At 40.5% G+C, this 18,571-nt stretch overlaps 1 protein-coding gene and 1 long non-coding RNA gene across 7 annotated transcripts in view; one reads left to right on the top strand and one right to left on the bottom strand.

Moving 5' to 3' along the window:
- Adgrg4 (adhesion G protein-coupled receptor G4) overlaps positions 1-18,571 on the top strand; it is a 129,952-nt gene that overhangs the window by 78,714 nt on the left and 32,667 nt on the right. The window contains exons 8-11 of the mRNA XM_087601038.1: positions 1,534-1,666; positions 3,792-3,910; positions 12,580-12,796; positions 14,067-14,229. Coding sequence (XP_087457164.1) covers positions 1,534-1,666; positions 3,792-3,910; positions 12,580-12,796; positions 14,067-14,229 — 632 coding nt within the window. The remainder of the gene's footprint in view (positions 1-1,533; positions 1,667-3,791; positions 3,911-12,579; positions 12,797-14,066; positions 14,230-18,571) is intronic.
- LOC147998377 (uncharacterized) overlaps positions 1-18,571 on the bottom strand; it is a 32,115-nt gene that overhangs the window by 6,252 nt on the left and 7,292 nt on the right. For 3 of the 6 annotated variants that reach the window (XR_015646785.1, XR_015646786.1, XR_015646787.1), the window contains exon 2: positions 3,628-3,808. This is a non-coding gene — a long non-coding RNA (uncharacterized LOC147998377). Of the gene's footprint in view, positions 1-1,834; positions 1,965-3,627; positions 3,809-8,512; positions 8,564-18,571 lie in introns of all 6 variants that reach the window. The other 3 variants (XR_015646783.1, XR_015646782.1, XR_015646784.1) reach the window with 2 other exon arrangements.

The following is an 18,571-nucleotide window of genomic DNA, read 5'->3' on the forward strand; positions in this document are numbered from 1 at the left end:
AGAGTTTACAAGGGACTGTTCCAAGCTGACTCTTGGTCAGACGTGAATATCAGCAGTGGCTTGCCTCTCTGATATAAAAACCTGGAAATATGGTGAGCTTCATCATTACACACAATACATGCAGTATAGATAACTGCTAATTTATTGACTGATTCAGCCAACCTATTCATCTTAGGAAATGATCTGGGAACTGTCCCAGATTTCCCTCCTGAACCTTTTCTTTTCTAATTAGGAAAGATTCAGTGGTGAAAGAGAAAGGCTACCAGGCCAGTTTACCTCCTGACCATCACTGCTGACTTGTTCCTTTCCCCCAGTAGATGGCTGAAAAAACTGAGTTAACACACAAGCATTAGAATGGACAGTCTTGGGCTGGAGAGAAGGCTCAGTGGTTAAGAGCACTGACTGCTCTTCCAGGGGTCCTGAGTTCAATTCCCAGCAACCACATGGTGGCTCACAACCATCTGTAATGGGCTCTGATACCCAATTCTGGTGTGTCTGAAGACAGCTACAGTGTACTCATGTACACTAAATAAATAATAAATAAATAAATAAATAAATAAATAAATAAATAAATAAATATTTAAAAAGAAAAGAAGAATGGACTATCCTTGGCAGCAAGAAAATAGCAGAGACTTGTGGATGTACAGGGTTAGAGTGGGATGAAAATGGAGAAGACTGGAGGCCACAGGCAGAACTCACCATGTAAACGACACTAATCTGTCTGTCCTGAAAGCGAGGAGGTGATTTTTGTGCATTCATAGAGGAGATTGGACAGACCTGGATGAATCACTTATTGGGTCACTCTGTCACCACCTAAGGGAAACATGTCTAGGCACACTGTAAGGACTGGGAACTTTCACATAGACTTAGCCTAGACAACATCTCTCTTAACATGACCAAGCCTGGTATCAAAAATGTGTTTCAGCAGCCTTTCATTGGGGAACCACCATCAACAGGACATTGGGGTTCTGGGTATATTGGTCATGGCAGACATGTTGATTTTACTGAAATCAAATGTACCAGAGACCATCAAGAAGGGGGATGACTATCATGGGAAGAGATGTCGCCCCAACCTCCTGTGTTTACATAGCAATTTCTGAGGAAAGAGAACCTGCAGACAGATGTTCCAGATGTGTTTGCTCCTCTAGGACCCCTTCCCTGGATTAATTTCCCCTATGCAATACATTTATAGCACATTTAAAAAAACCTCTAAACTTCATTATATATATTGTAAAATGGTCAAAGAATTTTTTTTAAAGTGGAGAAAGGCAGCCTCCCTCTCCCATGGTGGGGGGATTCTAATGAAAAGAACTAAACATGAGGTCATGCATGCTGAAAGGCTTATTTAAACAAAGGCTGCCTTTAGAACTCATTTCCATGAAGCTTAGTTTAAATATTCTGGTTGAAATAGTTTCCTCTTGTATGTGCTGATGGTTATGCACAGGGTAATAATGATGGGTCATAATGGATGTTCATGATACTTTTAAGTGCCTTTTGCCCTTGAAAAATGTTGCATACATTTTTTCTCTGTAGAGCCAGGAAAATGTGAAGCAGATGAAACACCCTCAAAATACAAAGGGACATATAAGTGGCCATTAACTGACCCTACTGAGACAGCCCAAGAAAGGTGCATTAAAAATGAGAATAGGAACGCCACAAGAATTTGGTATGTGTCTGTCAAGTTCCAAATGCTAGCTTACCTGCAATGTCCTTTTTTAGTCCCTCTCCTTCTCCTCTACTGCCAAGCCTCTTTCTGGCTCCCTTTCTCTTTTCAGAGTTAAACATGCACATAAAATAGAATACAAATTTCATGAGGACAAAAGAGAAAACTCACCAAAAATCCAGCCACTTCAACATGGCTGCTTTTAGGTTGGCATGTTTTGTTGTTGTTGCTGTTGTTGTTGTTGTTGTTTTGCCTCTCTCTGACTTCCAGCCTGGCCCTCCTTTGAATGCCTTTAGGTTTTCTGTAGCAGTAACCACGGTTTACATACCAAATAATGTAATTTGCCCTTTCATTCAATGGTTTATCAAACATTCCATGCTTTGCATTCATCGTTTTAATGATCAATTCGAAGGCAGCCCGAGCTGCTGCCTCATGGATGGGCCATCATAATTTACTCCATCACTCTTGTATTGTTCGGTTGATCATTTCCCCTTTTTAAATCATCAGCCTTGTTTCTTACTCTGTTGCTAATGGTGTATGCCAAACAACTTAAACGGGCAAGAACAGAGGGGCAGCAGGTTTCAACAGAGGCTTAAGAGCACAGGTAGAAAGTCACATCTCTGCCTGTATGGTATCCACCCCTGCTCACACCTAATAACCCAAGAAAGCAAGCAACCTTGGCAGTTCCAGTGGAAACTCACACGGAGCCTCTCCTTTGTAGCCAGCTCCTTAGTCCAAGCCTTTTCCTAGCTCTTGCCTACATCAGAGCTGTCTCCGTGCTTTCTCGCAGTCCGCTACTCCCCAACAGCAATTCACCCTGCTGCCAGCATGATGTTCTGGAGTCTGGCTGCTACATGGCAGACTTTTGTTAAGAAATGAAGTGCAAACCTCTAACACAGTCATCAAGACAGCAGGTTGCCTTTCCTGTTACCGCTTGGCTCCATCCTTTCACCATGTACTATAGCCTAAGAGATAATTTGTTATTGCAGACGTGACAGCCATTTCCATGTGTCTCTTTCTCTAGTTGGTGGCAGCAGGGAAGGTATATCAGGCTCTGCTCACTTCAAATGCTCAAAGTTCTCCTTAACCAGACAGGAGTGCTTTATATACCTGGAACTCCAAGAGCTGAGACAGGAGAATTGCTGTGAGTTTAAGATCAGCTAGCACTCCTTAGGAAGTTCCAAAACTAGCCTGATTTACAAAGGAAGATCGTGTTTACATATAAGCAAACAAACAAACAACTCCCCCCAACAAAAAGCCCAAATCAAAACTCACTACCACTACCACAACAAACACATAGAAAGGACGAAAGAAATAAAGAACAAATGAAAGAAGCAAAAAAAGAAAAGAAGTTCTTGAGTGGTGTTATGATAGATTCCATTTTGTTCACATAAACTTTCTTATGTTTTGTATAAATCCGAGAGCAGGACCACTCAATTCCAAACTCCTGGTGAGGTTCATGCCCCGCCCTGTCTGTCTATATGCCCTGCTACCATTCCTAGAGTCTGTAGTACTCAGCGCGGGCATTGGCTGACTTGAACTGGCCTGAAGTAAATGAGGCAAAGGTGTGGGTTGATAGTGAAGGACAATGCACTATAGAAAGTCCTTAATCACTTACAGTCATTTATTGTATAGAGACAAGACTATTCCAATAGACTCCTAAAAACAGGCAAGAAAGGAAAGTGATAGAAAGGAGTTATATATGGGCAAAGACTCTTTATTAAGGAGTCTTTATTAATAAAGACTCTTTATTAAAGGAGCATGGCAAAGACTCTTCCTTGATTCTTGGTGAGCTCAATCTTGCCCTATTCCATTATTAGTTTTCTGGCACCCATCTAGCCCTACAGGCTAGAAATGGACATGGAAACCATGCCATAGGCATGGAGAAGTCTTCCATTATTGCTCTTATTTAATTGATTTATAAGTTAATAATAATTATTACTAATTTTGAGACAAGGTCTTACCCTGCATTCCAGTCTGGCCGGGAACTCATGGTGACCCTCTTGCCTCTAGAGTGTTGCAATTACAGATGTGAGCCACTGTAACATTTCCCTTAGGATTATCCTTGTCTGTTACTTTAATGAAAAGCTGGATAATTCCTCTTCTTCCTCCATTCTGTCTTTTGCAGTTCCATCAGCATCCAGACTGGAAAGAGTCAATGGGAAAAACCAAGGCTTAAGCAATGCAAGTTGCTTCAAGGACTCCCTGATAAGATTGTGGATCTTGCTAATATCACTATAAGCGATGGTAAGACAGGTTTGTGCACATAGAGATATCCTGGGAGCCCCCCCCCCTTAGCTTGCCTACTTGATCTGAGATAAGAGAATATAGGCAGAAGTCACTCTATGAAAATTCACCTTACAGCAGTCCTGTTTGTTGGTCAAGGTGGCAGTAGGGCAGGAGTCAGGACTATCAGACTTCTATATTTTATTTTACAGATTTTCATTTTATCATTTTTAGTATTATTTTCCCATTCTTTTCTACATTTAAAAACTCTAAAGAGGCTGACCTGGTGGCATATTTGTGTAATCCTAACACTTTGGAGACTGAAGCAGCAGAATCTTGGGTTCAAGGCCAGTGCCTCAGCCACATAGTGAGAGATCCTGTTTCACAAACAAAATAAAAGAATACACACACACACACACACACACACACACACACACAAACACACACACACACACTCACACTCACAAAACTCCCAATTCAGACGTTTATTAATTATAGAGGAGAAAGATTTCTCTAGTGAATATTTCACATGTCACAATATTTTGCAAATAGATTATTTAATTTTATAAACTATTTGGGCAGTGTAAATGAGTTCTAAGCATAAATTCTGGAAAGTGAGATTGCTGAAGTCAATCATATAGTGTCAAATACATTTGTAATAGTTGCATTAATTTATAATCCAGTTCATAGAGTATGGATTGTATCTGGTTCATAACTCCTTCATTAACAAAGTATGTTATCAGGCTTTGGAGTCTTGGGTCATTTGACTATCAAGACCTGATATCTCAAAGTAGAGTAAAACCTTTTCAGTGGTGATATCACAGGTTCCCCATTTAGCAAAAACGATCTACTGGGTTGTTTTACTTGTGAGTTTGTTTTTTGTCAGTAACTCAGTTGTGCAACCATCTCTGTGAATTCCATAGAGGAGAGTTGTAAACGGACCATTTCATTATACAAAGAATCCTTGTACCTGTTAACAAAACCTCTATTTCTCTCTCCCTATAATTCCTGGCAACCATTGATCCAATTTCTACCTGTGTGGATTTTGCTTACTGTAGGCATCTCAATATGTTTGTGATGCTTCTTCATATTGTAGCATGGGCCTGTACTACATTTTTAATGGTCGAATACTATTGTGATAAATTGACATATTATATTTTATTTAGTTACTTATCAATTGCTGGCCATTTGGTTGTTTTCGTGTTGGTCTATTATTTATAGACAGATTATGAATATTGGTGGTGCAAATGACTGGTAGACATGTTTTCTTCACTTAGGACATACTGAAGAGTACAATTATAGTCACCTGGTAACTCTATCTTTAGCCTTTGAAGGAACTGCAAAACTGTTTTTCGAAACTGCTGAGCCATTTTGCATCCCTGCTGATGCTACATGAAGGTTCCAATGTCCTCACATTCTTGTTAAGCACACAGCCATCTTTTAGTTACAGTTGGTGGCAGTGCCTCTCCTCCCTAGCACATATACTTTTATTTTGGATTTTAGTACTTTGTGTCTTTTCTCTTTTTGTCCTGGTTAGTTGAGAGAAGAAGCTTTGAATTTCTCATAAAATCTATTTGTTTAGATGAAGAAGCAGGCTAATAGCAATATCTAGTCTTTGGAGGTAGAGTCACGGTAGATGTGGCCTGTAAATCTCTCTGTAGCTCATGATGGCCTTGAACTCCTGACGCTCTTGCCTCAGTCTTCTAAGTGTGCCCAGCAAGGTGAAGAAAATACAGAGCTCCTCTGTGCGCTTACAATACATTCAGTCCTCCCACACTGTCGCCAGAGAGTTAGCTTTGTTACAATGATGGCTCTACCCTGACTCAGTTGAAAATTTATATTGGGGTTCACTCTTGACACTGCCCAGTGTCTGCCTTAATTATGGCTTTCATTCCTGACACCTAACACCATGTCCAAAACCGACTTGGGGAATAAAGGGTTTATTTCAGCTTACAACTCTCAGGCCATTCACCATCATTGAAAGAAGCCAGAACAGGAAGTCAACATAGCCACCTGGAGGCAGGAAGTGAAGCAGAGGTCATGGAGGAATGATGCCTTCAGGCTTGCTAAGTCTGCTTTCTTATAAACCCAGCACCACTTGCCCAGGGATGACATTACTCACAGTGGGATGAGTCATCCCACATTAATCACTAATTAAGAAAATGCCTGACAAGTTTACCTATGGGACAACATGACGGAGGCATTTTCTCAATTGATCCCAAATAACTTTACTTTGTGTGACCTTCACATAAAACTAACAAGGACAATGGATCCTTGTAACTGTAGATATGAATTTACATGACATGCATCTTAGTTAGGGTCACTGTTGTTGTAACAAATATCATGAGCAAAATGCAAGTTGGGGAGGAAAGAATTATTCGGCTTACACTTCCACAGTATTGTCCATCATTTAAGAAAGTCAGGACAGGAACTCAAGCAGGACAGGAACCTGGAGGCAGAAGCTGCTGCAGAGGCCACGGAGGGGTGCTTACTTGCTCCCCACAGCTTGTTCAACCTGCTCTCTTGTAGAACCCAGGATCACCAGCTCAGGGATGGCACGACCCACAATGGGCTGGGCCCTCCCCCACCAATCACTAATTAAGAAAATGCTTTATAGCTGGACCTTTTGGAGGCCTTTTCTCAATTAATGTCCCTTCAGATACCTCTAGTTCGTGGGTCAAGTTGGCATAAAAGTAGCCAGCGCAACATGTATGTACAGAACCGTACCCCCTTAAAGACTCCTTGTGGTACGTTCATTCATTCCTTTATCCCTTCTAGTTTCTGGCACTCCGTGGTTTTTTATTGTTTTCATGGTTTTGTCTTCCCCAGGATGTTACACACTTGAAATCATGCAATGTGTACTCTCTCCAGGTTGACTTCCTGCCTTTCTCAATGTTCATACCCATCCCCTATGTCTTGTTAGGACTTTCTAACTCATTTCTTCTTTAGTTCTGGCTAGTATTCCATTGCCTGGATAAATGACAGTTCATTTATCCATTCTTCTCCATTAGGGCATCTGGCTTGTTTCTAAGTTGTTCTCTTGCTCTGCATCCTCTGCGGCATATGCTGCTGTCAATGCTTTGGATTTAGGCCATTCTAATAGCTTTGGAGTATTACCAGATTACTTCTTCTTTTTTTTTTTTTATTAACTTGAGTATTTCTTATATACATTTCGAGTGTTATTCCCTTTCCCGGTTTCCGGGCAAACATCCCCCTCCCCCCTCCCCTTCCTTATGGGTGTTCCCCTCCCCACCCTCCCCCCATTGCCGCCCTCCCCCCAACAGTCTAGTTCACTGGGGGTTCAGTCTTAGCAGTACCCATGACTTCCCCTTCCACTGGTGCTCTTACTAGGATATTCATTGCTACCTATAAGGTCAGAGTCCAGGGTCAGTCCATGTATAGTCTTTAGGTAGTGGCTTAGTCCCTGGAAGCTCTGGTTGCTTGGCATTGTTGAAGGGTCTCGAGCCTCTTCAAGCTCTTCCAGTTCTTTCTCTGATTCCTTCAACGGGGGTCCTATTCTCAGTTCAGTGGTTTGCTGCTGGCATTCGCCTCTGTATTTGCTGTATTCTGGCTGTGTCTCTCAGGAGCGATCTACATCCAGCTCCTGTCGGTCTGCACTTCTTTGCTTCATCCATCTTGTCTAATTGGGTGGCTGTATATGTATGGGCCACATGTGGGGCAGGCTCTGAATGGGTGTTCCTTCAGTCTCTGTTTTAATCTTTGCCTCTCTACCAGATTACTTCTTTAATTTGGAACTCCCCAGTGACATATGGATTGAGCATCTTTTCATGCACGCTTATCTGTCCTTTACATGCCTCTTTCTGTGAAATATTTGCTATAGACTGAATGTTTCTGCTCCCACGCCCAACCTCAGCCAAATATATATGTTCAAATCCTAATCCCAAAGTGATTGAGGCATTTGGAAGGTCATGGGTGTTGGTCCTTTATGAATAGGATTTGTGTTTCTACAAGAGAGTCCTGAAAAGGCTTGTTTTTCTCTTCTACCATGTAAGGTTACAATGAAAAAAGAACTGTCTTTGAACCAGGAAGTAGGGCCTGAAAATATAAGAACTCTATTTTCTTTATAGAATTTCAATTTCTGAGTAATTTTGTAGATGCACTGGCTCTACTGCCAGATTGGGTCTCTGCTTCAATATGTGGCCACTACTTGAGGCATAGGTACAATGGCAACTTACAGAAGGACCAAAGGATTGGTCAGAAGGAAGAGCACTTCTTCGGATAATCTTCCTTATGGAAGATTCACATTTGAGATCTTTAGCAAAGAAAATGTGGCTGAGTTAGAAGAGTCAGCCCAACTCTGATGTCCTAGACAGGGAATCGTGAATCAGAACAGGACGTGGCGCTGCAGGCTATAGCGAGTGGGAGGAGAGACAGAGGGCCTGCCTCATGCTGACCTCCCTCCTTCTGAGTGACACATTTGTTTTAGACATGCTAATCGAATTTTCTCTTGTGGAGGAAAAAGGCAACAAAGAACCATAACAAGAACAAAAGCACTGTACTGGGTTGAGGATTTTAGAAAATTAACTGAGAAGTTGCCACAGAGAAAGGGAACAGTCGGATGGATGCTGGCTCTGCTGCGTATGACTGAAAGAAAACTCTTACCTTCGGAGGAGTCCTCTTCTTTTTAAACCAGGAACTTAACAGGGATGAGTACTGTGTAAATGAAAGAAATGAACTCATACTGAAACGGTTTATTGTATTCCTTTTTAATGCTGGTGACAAACATTAGCCATCTTAGTTGGAGAAAAACTCTATAGATCTCCCATATAAATCCTTACTTTACTCAGCTCCCTTATATCACACTACTAGAAAAAGGATTCTTTCTTTCAGAGTTCTTTGAGTTCTGTTTGATTCCCTGGTTTTGTTATTCACATGATACCGAAGAAGGCCAGGCCAGGATGAAGTTGGCTGGTATTTTCCACCATCATGGTAGGTAGGATGATGAGTGATTGACAGGGAACAGGGACTGTGGTGGAGCTCAGGGATGAATACATTACTAACATGTGGAAGGCTCTGGGTCCCTTCACACCCTGGTCAAAGCAGAATGATGCCCTATGACCCCCAATCATATGGCCAAAATCAATGAAAGGCTACAGAAACTATCAAAAAGCCATGCAAAAGGACTCAAGCTCTGGAGTCAGAGAGTGTTAGATGGTCTCTATGTCTTCATGTCTTAATCCTTGTGAAGGTGGTAATATGAATAACCATTGTGTAAGGTGGCTAATGCTTTGCTGTTATAGCCCATCCTCAAAACGCCCAATATCATTCGATCCACTAGAACTGGCTTCTGGCTGCTCTAGTGGTAGATTTTGACAAAAGCAACACTGTCAATAATGGTTCTAATGCTTCTATCATATAATAACATGCCAGCTGCAGTTGCCTCTCCCTCCATTGCTCCCAGTTCCCCCTCCCCCACCCCATAGCCTCCTCCCGGTTCCACTCCTCCTCTATTTCCCTTCCGAAAAGAGCTAGCCTCTCAGAGATATCAATCAAACACACACAACAAATTAGAATAAGATTAGGCACAGACCCTCATATCAAGACTGGATGATACAACTCAGTAGAAGGAAAAGCACCCAAAAGCAGGCAAAGGGGGCTAGTGTTCAAGGGGACTGAAGTGTAGGCATTCCTTCTCTTGGTAATTCTCATTTAGGGTGCTTCCTCTCAGGATACGGTTGCTGTGCTTTGAGAAGTCAAGTGATATGCTGAGAAATATTTACTAACCAATTCTACTCTCAAAGGGTGATTAATGATTTGTAGCATTTGCTATTTTGTAATATTCTCATTCAAATACCAAGTCAGTCAGTGACCTGTGAAGTCAGTGAGGGGTGCTCACAGAGACCATGGATGTAAATAGTCCAATATGCACTAGTGGAAGGTAGCCAAAGATTTGGCAGATGTTTTTTTAGAATCCTTATTGTTTTTAATAATTTCATTGTAAGTTTGTATTTTTAATTAATTATTCTATTTAACTTAGTAGTTGCCTCTGTTTAATAACCAGACTATGAAAATTCTCAGAAACTCACAAATTGGGTTCTTATAAGCTTCTACAAGCTGGCTGTTGTATACACCCTCGATTCAACACACCTCTGAACCCAAGTCACTGGAAAATGACATATGGAGGGAGTGCCATTCACAGCCCCAGATGATTAGCATCTGTTTAGCATCAACTGCTAGATGTGAGAGGAACCCTTCCAGGGCAGCCTAGCCTTCAGATGAGTCCAGCCCTGGCTTCAATCCCACTGCAACTTCTTGTGAAGTCCCAAGAGAAAATTGCTCAGTTGAGCTCACTCAACACATAGACCCACAAGAGATAATGGCTAACCACTGTGTTAAGTTACAAAGTGAGAATGTGTGTGTGTGGGGGGAGGGTGTTATGAAGCATTGGCTCACAGCAGGAGCATCATAAAAAAAGCAAAACTATGCCCTTATTGTTTGATTGTTTAAATTCTTGGCAGATTAACTGAAACGATGGTTCAAGCAACGAGAATCTCCTCTGCCACCCTTAGAGGAAGATTTCTTTTTACTCTTGTTTAGGAACCTAGAATTTTTATGCAAGGACTATAATTCATATTGAAGTTAAAAAGTATCTAACTCCAGATGAGAAGTCTATAATTACTTTCCTCGGTGTAGTTAGTTTCCCATTGGCCTGTTGTTTACTTTCATTCTGCCACAGCAGGGACAGCGAGAAGTGAAGTCGCACCACAGAAGCCCGAAGGATCGTGACTAGGCAGCTCTGACTTTTCCATTTTCAACAAAACCTGAACAATTTCATAACAGCAGTAGAAAGATCTGGGAAGGAGTGTACAATTTTTTTCTCCACCAATAATTTGTTTTCTTAGTCTCTTTTCACCGTTTAATATTAGTTTGTGGTTGTGCATGTGTGTGTGTGTGTGTGTGTGTGTGTGTGTGTGTACAAGATGTGCGCGCACACACACATACAACTTGTATGAGTTGGTTCTCTCCTTTCACCATGTAGATTTCAGGGATCAAACTCTGGCAGTCAACATTGGCAGCAGGCCAAGTGCCTTTACCCACTGAGCCATTCTTAAGCCTGTGTTTTCTGTTCTGAATGGACCATAAGATGAGTACTAGCAGGGATGAAATATTCATTTAGAAGCAATTACAAAGTTAGTCACTTTCTTTCCTTTGTGTCCCTTCAGAGAGAATTCTGTCATTGCTTGCGAACTTGTTTCTAAATAAGCCATGGGGATATTGGGGTAGTGGAGAGAGGCTGAAGAAGACCTTGGTTAAAATTTCTGCACTTCATCGATGACCTCAGAGTCTTTTGTAGAAATAAAAATGAATAATGGGAGAAAACTGGGGGAAATGATGAGGGTAAAGAAGAAAAGCAAAAAAAAAAAAAATCCTCCGTAAGGAATAAAGTTGTGGGGAGCTTGAAGTGGGGGAGAGGTTTGGACTGTTGCTGACAGCTGTGGGGGATGATGAAGAAAGAGGAGAAGGAGGAAAAGAAGGAAGAGGAAGAGGAGAGGGGGTATAGAAAATTTAACACTCAAATTGTTTTTCCCCCAAACATAGCTGGTTATTCATAATATGAGCTGAAGTAAATACATCATGAGTCTCTCTCTCTCTCTCTCTCTCTCTCTCTCTCTCTCTCTCTCTCTCTCTCTCTCTCTCTCTCTCTGTCTCTCTCTCTGTCTCTCTCTCTGTCTCTCTCTCTGTCTCTCTCTCTGGAATCTTTCTTAGCAGATCAAATTTTTTGGCCAGGAAGATCAGCTTTATATGGATTTTAGTTCAGTAAAATCTAATTTGCATTGTATTTTCTTAACAGCATCCTTCCCTTAAAAAGGGGGTGATGATTCCCATAAATGGATGATTTAGACCAGCATTTAGGACACAACTAAGGACAGTTGAGCACTAATTGTGCATTTGGGATCATTTTCACCTTAATTTTAATTTGATTATGGTTATGGTTAAGATGAAAGTTGTCTAGTTTTAAAGATATGTAATGAAGTATGTGTGCGTGAAACTATAGGATGTGGGAGATGGGGCAATGGTGGGTGAGAAGGAATGCGAAATAAGGTTAGCTTGTCACTGCCACGTGTTGAAACTGGGTGATTTATGAAGTATATGACGATTCATTAGGTTATCCTTTTGCCTTTTTAAAAAATTCTTTTGCTTTCTTACTGTACTTGAAAATTTCCATAATAAAAAGTGAAGAAAAAGTGGGCGAGCTAATAGTTATTGTTCTTCCTCCTTAGAAAAATCGTAATTAATTGCTTCTTATTCTGTGGTCCACATTTGATTTCTACCTGTGGGTTGCCAGTTCTTGACAGGAAATCATAATCACCACCCTTGATTATAAAAACTTAGACTCAATGTTTGCTGATATTTGAGTATAGGTGGGATCTTAACTCAAGCCAACACTCGAAATGTCTTAACTTAATTAGCATCAAGTTTCAAGATAATTCTTCAGTGACAAAAAGATTTCCCTAGTGCATTTGAAATAAGACTTAATGAATACAAAATTGACTTTTGTTCTTCTTCCCAGAACTTGAGCTTCAATGGTTTCCTATGGCGAACTTCATTTCCTTGTTGTGTGTTTCCCTTTCACTGGTTTGTCTTTTTAAAGGGAAGGAGGCCATCCAACATAGCCTCACATTAAGGGCCAAAATGGAGGTCACCCATTTCCACTTTGTTTCTCCCAGAGAATGTGGACGATGTTGCAGAGCACATTGTAAATCTGCTCAATGAGTCCCCACCTTTGGATGAAGAAGAGACAAAGATTCTTGTGTCTAAAGTAGCTGATATTTCTAACTGTGATGAGATAAGTATCAACCTAACCCAGATCATACTCCAAATCATCAGCACTGTGACGGAAAAGCAGAGTGATTCAGCTTCCAACCTGGCTCCAGTAAGCAATGAGTAAGTCAGAAGGCTCTGCTCAGGAAACGGAGATCTTATCCCATCACTTCCTCAGCACACAGACAGTTATGCATTGACAAGGTCCAGAGCAGTGGCTAGCACCATTTGAATGTGAATGAACTCTCAGCGATAATGACTTTTCAAATATGTTCCTACCCAAAACCCAGCCTGAAATAAATCTCTCTAACTGTTGGATATAAACTGATCCCAACCCATGGGATCCTGAAAAACTTAGGAGTTGTTCTGGTTGACACATTCTACTTCACAGTCAATAACAAGTTTTTGATTTCCCCTTGGGAAGCTGACTTATAAATGTCTTATTTTTATTTACTCTTTTATTAAATGTTTATATATTCTCTGAAAACTTTCTATATTATCCAATATAATTTGACCCCCATCTTATGTAGCATTAATTAAATAAGATGCAGGGGGTTATTGATAAGAACATTAAAGAAGAAAATAACTGTTATATAAAGTACTGTCCTTACACCCTTTAACCTCTTAGAGCAGTGGCTCTCAAACTTCCTAATGCTGGGACCATTTAATATAGTTCCTCATGTTGTGGTCATCCCCAACCATAACATCATTTTGTTGTTACTTCATAACTGTAATTTTGTTACTCTTGTGAATAATAATGTAAACATATGATATACAGGATATCTGATGTGTGACTCTAGCAGTCACAAACCACAGGTTGAGAACGACTACCTTATTCTAGTAGAATCAGTGAATCCATCCATCTCTTCCTCTCTCGGTTCTACTTTTATTTCCTTCCCTTGTCCATCTACTTGAGCTTCCGATCCTAGCCTTCTGCTTGTACTGTTGCCACTTTGTGGCCCATTTCCGACACGGCAGTCAGACATACATTTTGATGTACACATCGGATCACAGCATGCTGTTCAGACCACTTGGTGGCATTCCTTTATAGGTTTGATAAAATCTGAACTTCTCAGGCAAATGAGGCCATGATGGATCTGACTTTATAAAAGATAATTTCATCTGATTTTTTGAAACAACCCTCTAAGATGCATGTTGGTACTACCTCTGACTTCGCTTGCAGGGAAAACACAGGCCAAGGAGGTCATTTTGCTTACCCCTACAGAAATTAGAGGCCCTAAGATGCAGACCTCGGTTTGTTGGGCTCTTAAACCAAACAACATCAATGACAAGGAAATCACAAAGTCAAGCTTCACAGTGGGGATGTCTTGTAGGGAGGATGAGTTTTACCAACAAGGCAGAAAGAGTGCTGTTTGCCTGTGATTCTTTTCAGGATTCTGAGGATAATCGAACGGGCTGGTCACAAGATGGAATTTGCAGGGAGAACAGCAAATCTCACTGTAGCCAAGCTGGCTTTGGCTGTGCTGCGGGTAGACCACAAGTTTGAGGGTATGGCCTTCAGCATCAACTCCTCTGAAGAAGTCACATCCCCCCAGGTGAGTGCAGCATAGGAAACTGAAAGCCAGGCAACCAAATGCTGTCCTAGATCTCACCCACGAAGTTCCTGAGAAGGAAAAAGTGCGCCCTTGGAAACTTTTAACATGAATGGGAATATTAGGAAAGTATAGAGACCCCAGGGAAGCTTTGTGTATAGCCTTGGTAGGCTAACATCTTACTTGTACTAATGTCTATGTGGTGTGCAATGATGGAAATCCTCCAAAATATCCAGTGACTATTGGCTACCATATAGGGATAATTTATTGTGTGTTGGATGTTATGCTACTGAGTATTGTTGGAACACATAAGGTAACAGAAAATCAAGGGATGTGCCCCAAGGACACAACCTAGTAGCTAAGCTGGAATTCAGATCTGTGTCTGGCCATATTTTAAATTCTGGGTTCAAGTTAGGTAACAGAGGCAAATGTCAAATGTTTGATGTGAGGTAGATAGTAATTACCGTGATTCATCCCACTGTATTCCATAGATAAATGCAACTATCATGTATCAATTAGAAGTCTCAGCCCTTTCTACCGTCTAACAGGAGTTCCACCTCTGGCAGGTCATATGCAACTTCAAAGCAATCTGAGGGAGCAGATTTTATTTTATGCCTTAAAATTGTAAATTTATTATGTGGAAAGTATGTACATCCTAAGACTGGGCTTTCTGAATTTAGCTAAGGCTTATGCCCATATAACTCAAGCCCTATCAAGTTATGGACTATTACAAGTGCTCTTGAAAGATCCCCCTTTTCCCAGTTAATCTCTGAAGCTGTTACCTCCAGGGCCACCACCACCCTGACATTTTTTTCAGCCATAATTTGTTTCTGCTCTAGAACTTGATTCCTCCAAACAAAATCATGTGATATGTACGTGATTCTATGCTAGAAGTCTTCTTTCAACCATATTACATTGTTCTGAAATTCATCATTTTGCTGTCCATATTTTTAAATTGCTGAATAATATTTGATTGGATAAAAATGTCCTTTTTATTTATTCTACACTTGCTGTTTATTTGTTTGTTCCAATATGGAGATATTACAAATAACACTCCTATGAATATTTGCATACATGTCTTTGTGTGGACATGGTTTCATGAACCTTGAATAAATAGTTAGAAACTGAGTAGCTGGCCATAGGGTATATACTCCTGTTGGTAAGAAACTCCTGTGTTCTTGTCTTTTGTGGCTAATGATGGACACGAAGCTTTCATTTTCATCTTGATTGCTCACAGAACTTCTTTGTTGACTTGGCTGTCAATCTTTAGTTCATATTTTAATTGGCTTGTAGTTCAGTTTTGTAACTTCCCTATCATTTTCTCAGTGGGGTCTTTTCATAAACACATGTTTACAATTTTTCTCTGAAATCTAATTTGTACTTCTTTTACCTTTCTAGTAACCATATATGATTTCTCGGGGGAAAAACTCTTTGGCATGGGGCAGTCATGAAACCATTCTTTTTTGCTTTCTTTGAAAAACTCTTTGGTTTTAAATTTATGCTTAGGAAGAAGATTCCCCAGTGAGCTAATTTTCTTACACGGTATGAAATCATTTTGTTACATATGAATATTTAGCTTTTAAAACAATACCACTTACTGGGAACTTTCCCTCTCCTACTGGTGTTCTTTGTTACCTTTGACAAAAAAAAATCAAGTCATAATACGTTTTTAAAAGATAAATAAGAGGATCTCATAAAACCTCAGCCTTACATGGAGAGCTGCAAACAGTTAACAGCGGCTGAGAGGGGAAGATTCAGTCTTCTCCAGGGACGAGCCTCTGATAGGCAGTCCAATCCCATATCATCAGCCCTGGGCACATATGTGAACTCAGCAGGCTATATTTATAAATGTGTGTATATCTACATTTCTCTAGATATGTAACAATAATTTAAGAACAAGAGGTCATGAAATTTGAAAGGAGTGGGAAAATCGTAGGAGGATTGGAAGGAGGGGGAAATAATATAAATATAGTTCTCAAACATGAAATTCTCAAAAGAAGAGTTGGGAAAATAAACCTATTTTTAGACTTTCTGTGTTGTTACAGTTATTTATTTTTTATATATTCTTATGTTATTGCTACTCTCTTTTGGTACCTATAATCTGTGTGCATGTGTATTATATATATATATGTGCATACATATGTATATGTGCCCAGGCCAGAGGAAGATGTCAAACTTCCTGACCCATCATTCTCTGCCTTATCCCCTTGACACAAGTCTCTCAATGAACCTGAGGCTTGCTGGCTTTTTGGGGGATGATTTTTAAATTTACATTTGAAATGTTATCCCCTTTCCTGGGTTCCTTCCATAACCCCCCTATCGCCTTTCCCTCCCCCTTCTTCCATGAGGGTTTTCTTCCACCCAACCACCCACCCCTTACTGCCCTGACATTCCCCTTCACTGAAGGGTCCAGCCTTGGCAGGACCAGGGACTTCTCCTCCTATTGGTGCCCAACAAGGCCATCGTCTGCTACATATGCAGCTGGAGCCATGGGTACAGAGCTAAACAAAGAATTCTCAGCTGAGGAATATCGAATGGCTGAGAAGCACCTAAAGGAATGTTCGACATCCTTAGTCATCAGGGAAATGCAAATCAAAACAACCCTGAGATTCCACTTCACACCAGTCAGAATGACTAAGATAAAAAACTCAGGGGACAGCAGATGCTGGCGAGGATGTGGAGAAAGAGGAACACTCCTCCATTGTTGGTGGGATTTCAGACTGCTACAACCACTCTGGAAATCAGTCTGGAGATTCCTCAGAAAATTGGACATTGAACTACCTGAGGACCCAGCTATACCTCTCCAGGGCATATACCCAAAAGATGCTCCAACATACAACAAAGACACATGCTCCACTATGTTCATAGCAGCCTTTTTTGTAATAGCCAGAAACTGGAAAGAACCCAGATGCCCTTCAACAGAGGAATGGATACAGAAACTGTGGTGCATTTACACAATGAAGTACTACTCAACTATCAAAAGCAATCAATTCATTAAATTCATAGGCAAATGGATTGAACTAGAAGATATCATCCTGAGTGAGGTAACCCAATCACAAAAACACACACATGGTATGCACTCGCTGATGAGTGGATATTAGCCCAAATGCTTGAATTACCCAAGATAAAAATCCATAGACCACATGAAGCTCAAGAAGAAGGATGACCAAAGTGCAGATGCTTGAGTCCTTCTTAGAGGGGTGAAAAAATATTTATAGGAAGAGATATGGAAACAAAGTTTGGAGCAGAGACTGAGGAATGTCCATTCAGAGCCTGCCCCACCAGGGGATCCAGCCCATATACATACAGCCACCAAACCCAGACACTATTGCTGATGTCAAGAAGTATATGCTGACAGGAGCCTGATATAGCTGTCTCCTGAGAAATCTGCCAGAGTGTGTCAAATACAGAGGTGAATGGTAGCAGTAAACCACTGAACTGAGAACAAGGTCCCCATTGGAGGAGTTAGAGAAAGGATTGAAGGAGCTGAAGGGGTTTGCAACCCCATAAGAACAAAATTACCAATCAACCAGAGCTCCAAAATACCACCACCTAAATAGTACACACGGACAGACCCAAAGCTTGCTGTTTTTAAGGCTAGATCCTTTTGGCCCTCTCTTCATTTCTTTGCTACCTGTGGTGTGAACGTTAGGTAGCATGAGCCCTTCAACCTTTTGTTTTACTTAAGATTGCTACTCTAAGCCTTTTCTAGTCTATATGAATTTTTACATCTGCTTGAATATTATTATTAATATTTACTCTTTATATATCTTAAATAAACAAATATTAGTTTACAAAATAATTTATTTCTTTTATGACACTTTCATTCCATGGATTTTGATGACATTTACAGCCACCCTCTGCTCTTGTTGCCACTTCTATTGGTTCCTTTAGATAATCTCCTTTATACTTTCATGTCTTCTAAAATTTAGCATTTGTTTTTCCGAATCTGACGTATTTCAATTGATATGACAATCTCTAGTTATACTCATTTCCTGTGGCATATTTCATTCTTCTTCATGGCTGAGTAAGATTTTATTGGGCATGTATAACTGCAATTTAAATCCACTTTTATATCTAGTCACCTTGGCTAATTCAATATCTTAGCTGTTACGAAGAGTAGTATCACAATAAAGGTAGGAATACAAGTATCTGCCTTACATATGACTTTGATTCTTTTGGGTATAACTCAGGGGTTGTATCGGTAGATAATATATATGGGGTTGTATCGGTAGATAATATATATGGCTGTACTATTCGGTTTATGATGGAACTTCCGTACTGATTTCTATAGTGGTTGAACTATGTTATATTCCATCTACAGCATTTGTCCTTTTAATCACAC

Source organism: Rattus norvegicus, chromosome X (genome assembly GCF_021556685.1).
Source record: "Rattus norvegicus strain SHRSP/BbbUtx chromosome X, alternate assembly SHRSP_T2T, whole genome shotgun sequence".
In the NCBI taxonomy this organism is placed as follows: Eukaryota; Metazoa; Chordata; class Mammalia; order Rodentia; family Muridae; genus Rattus; species Rattus norvegicus.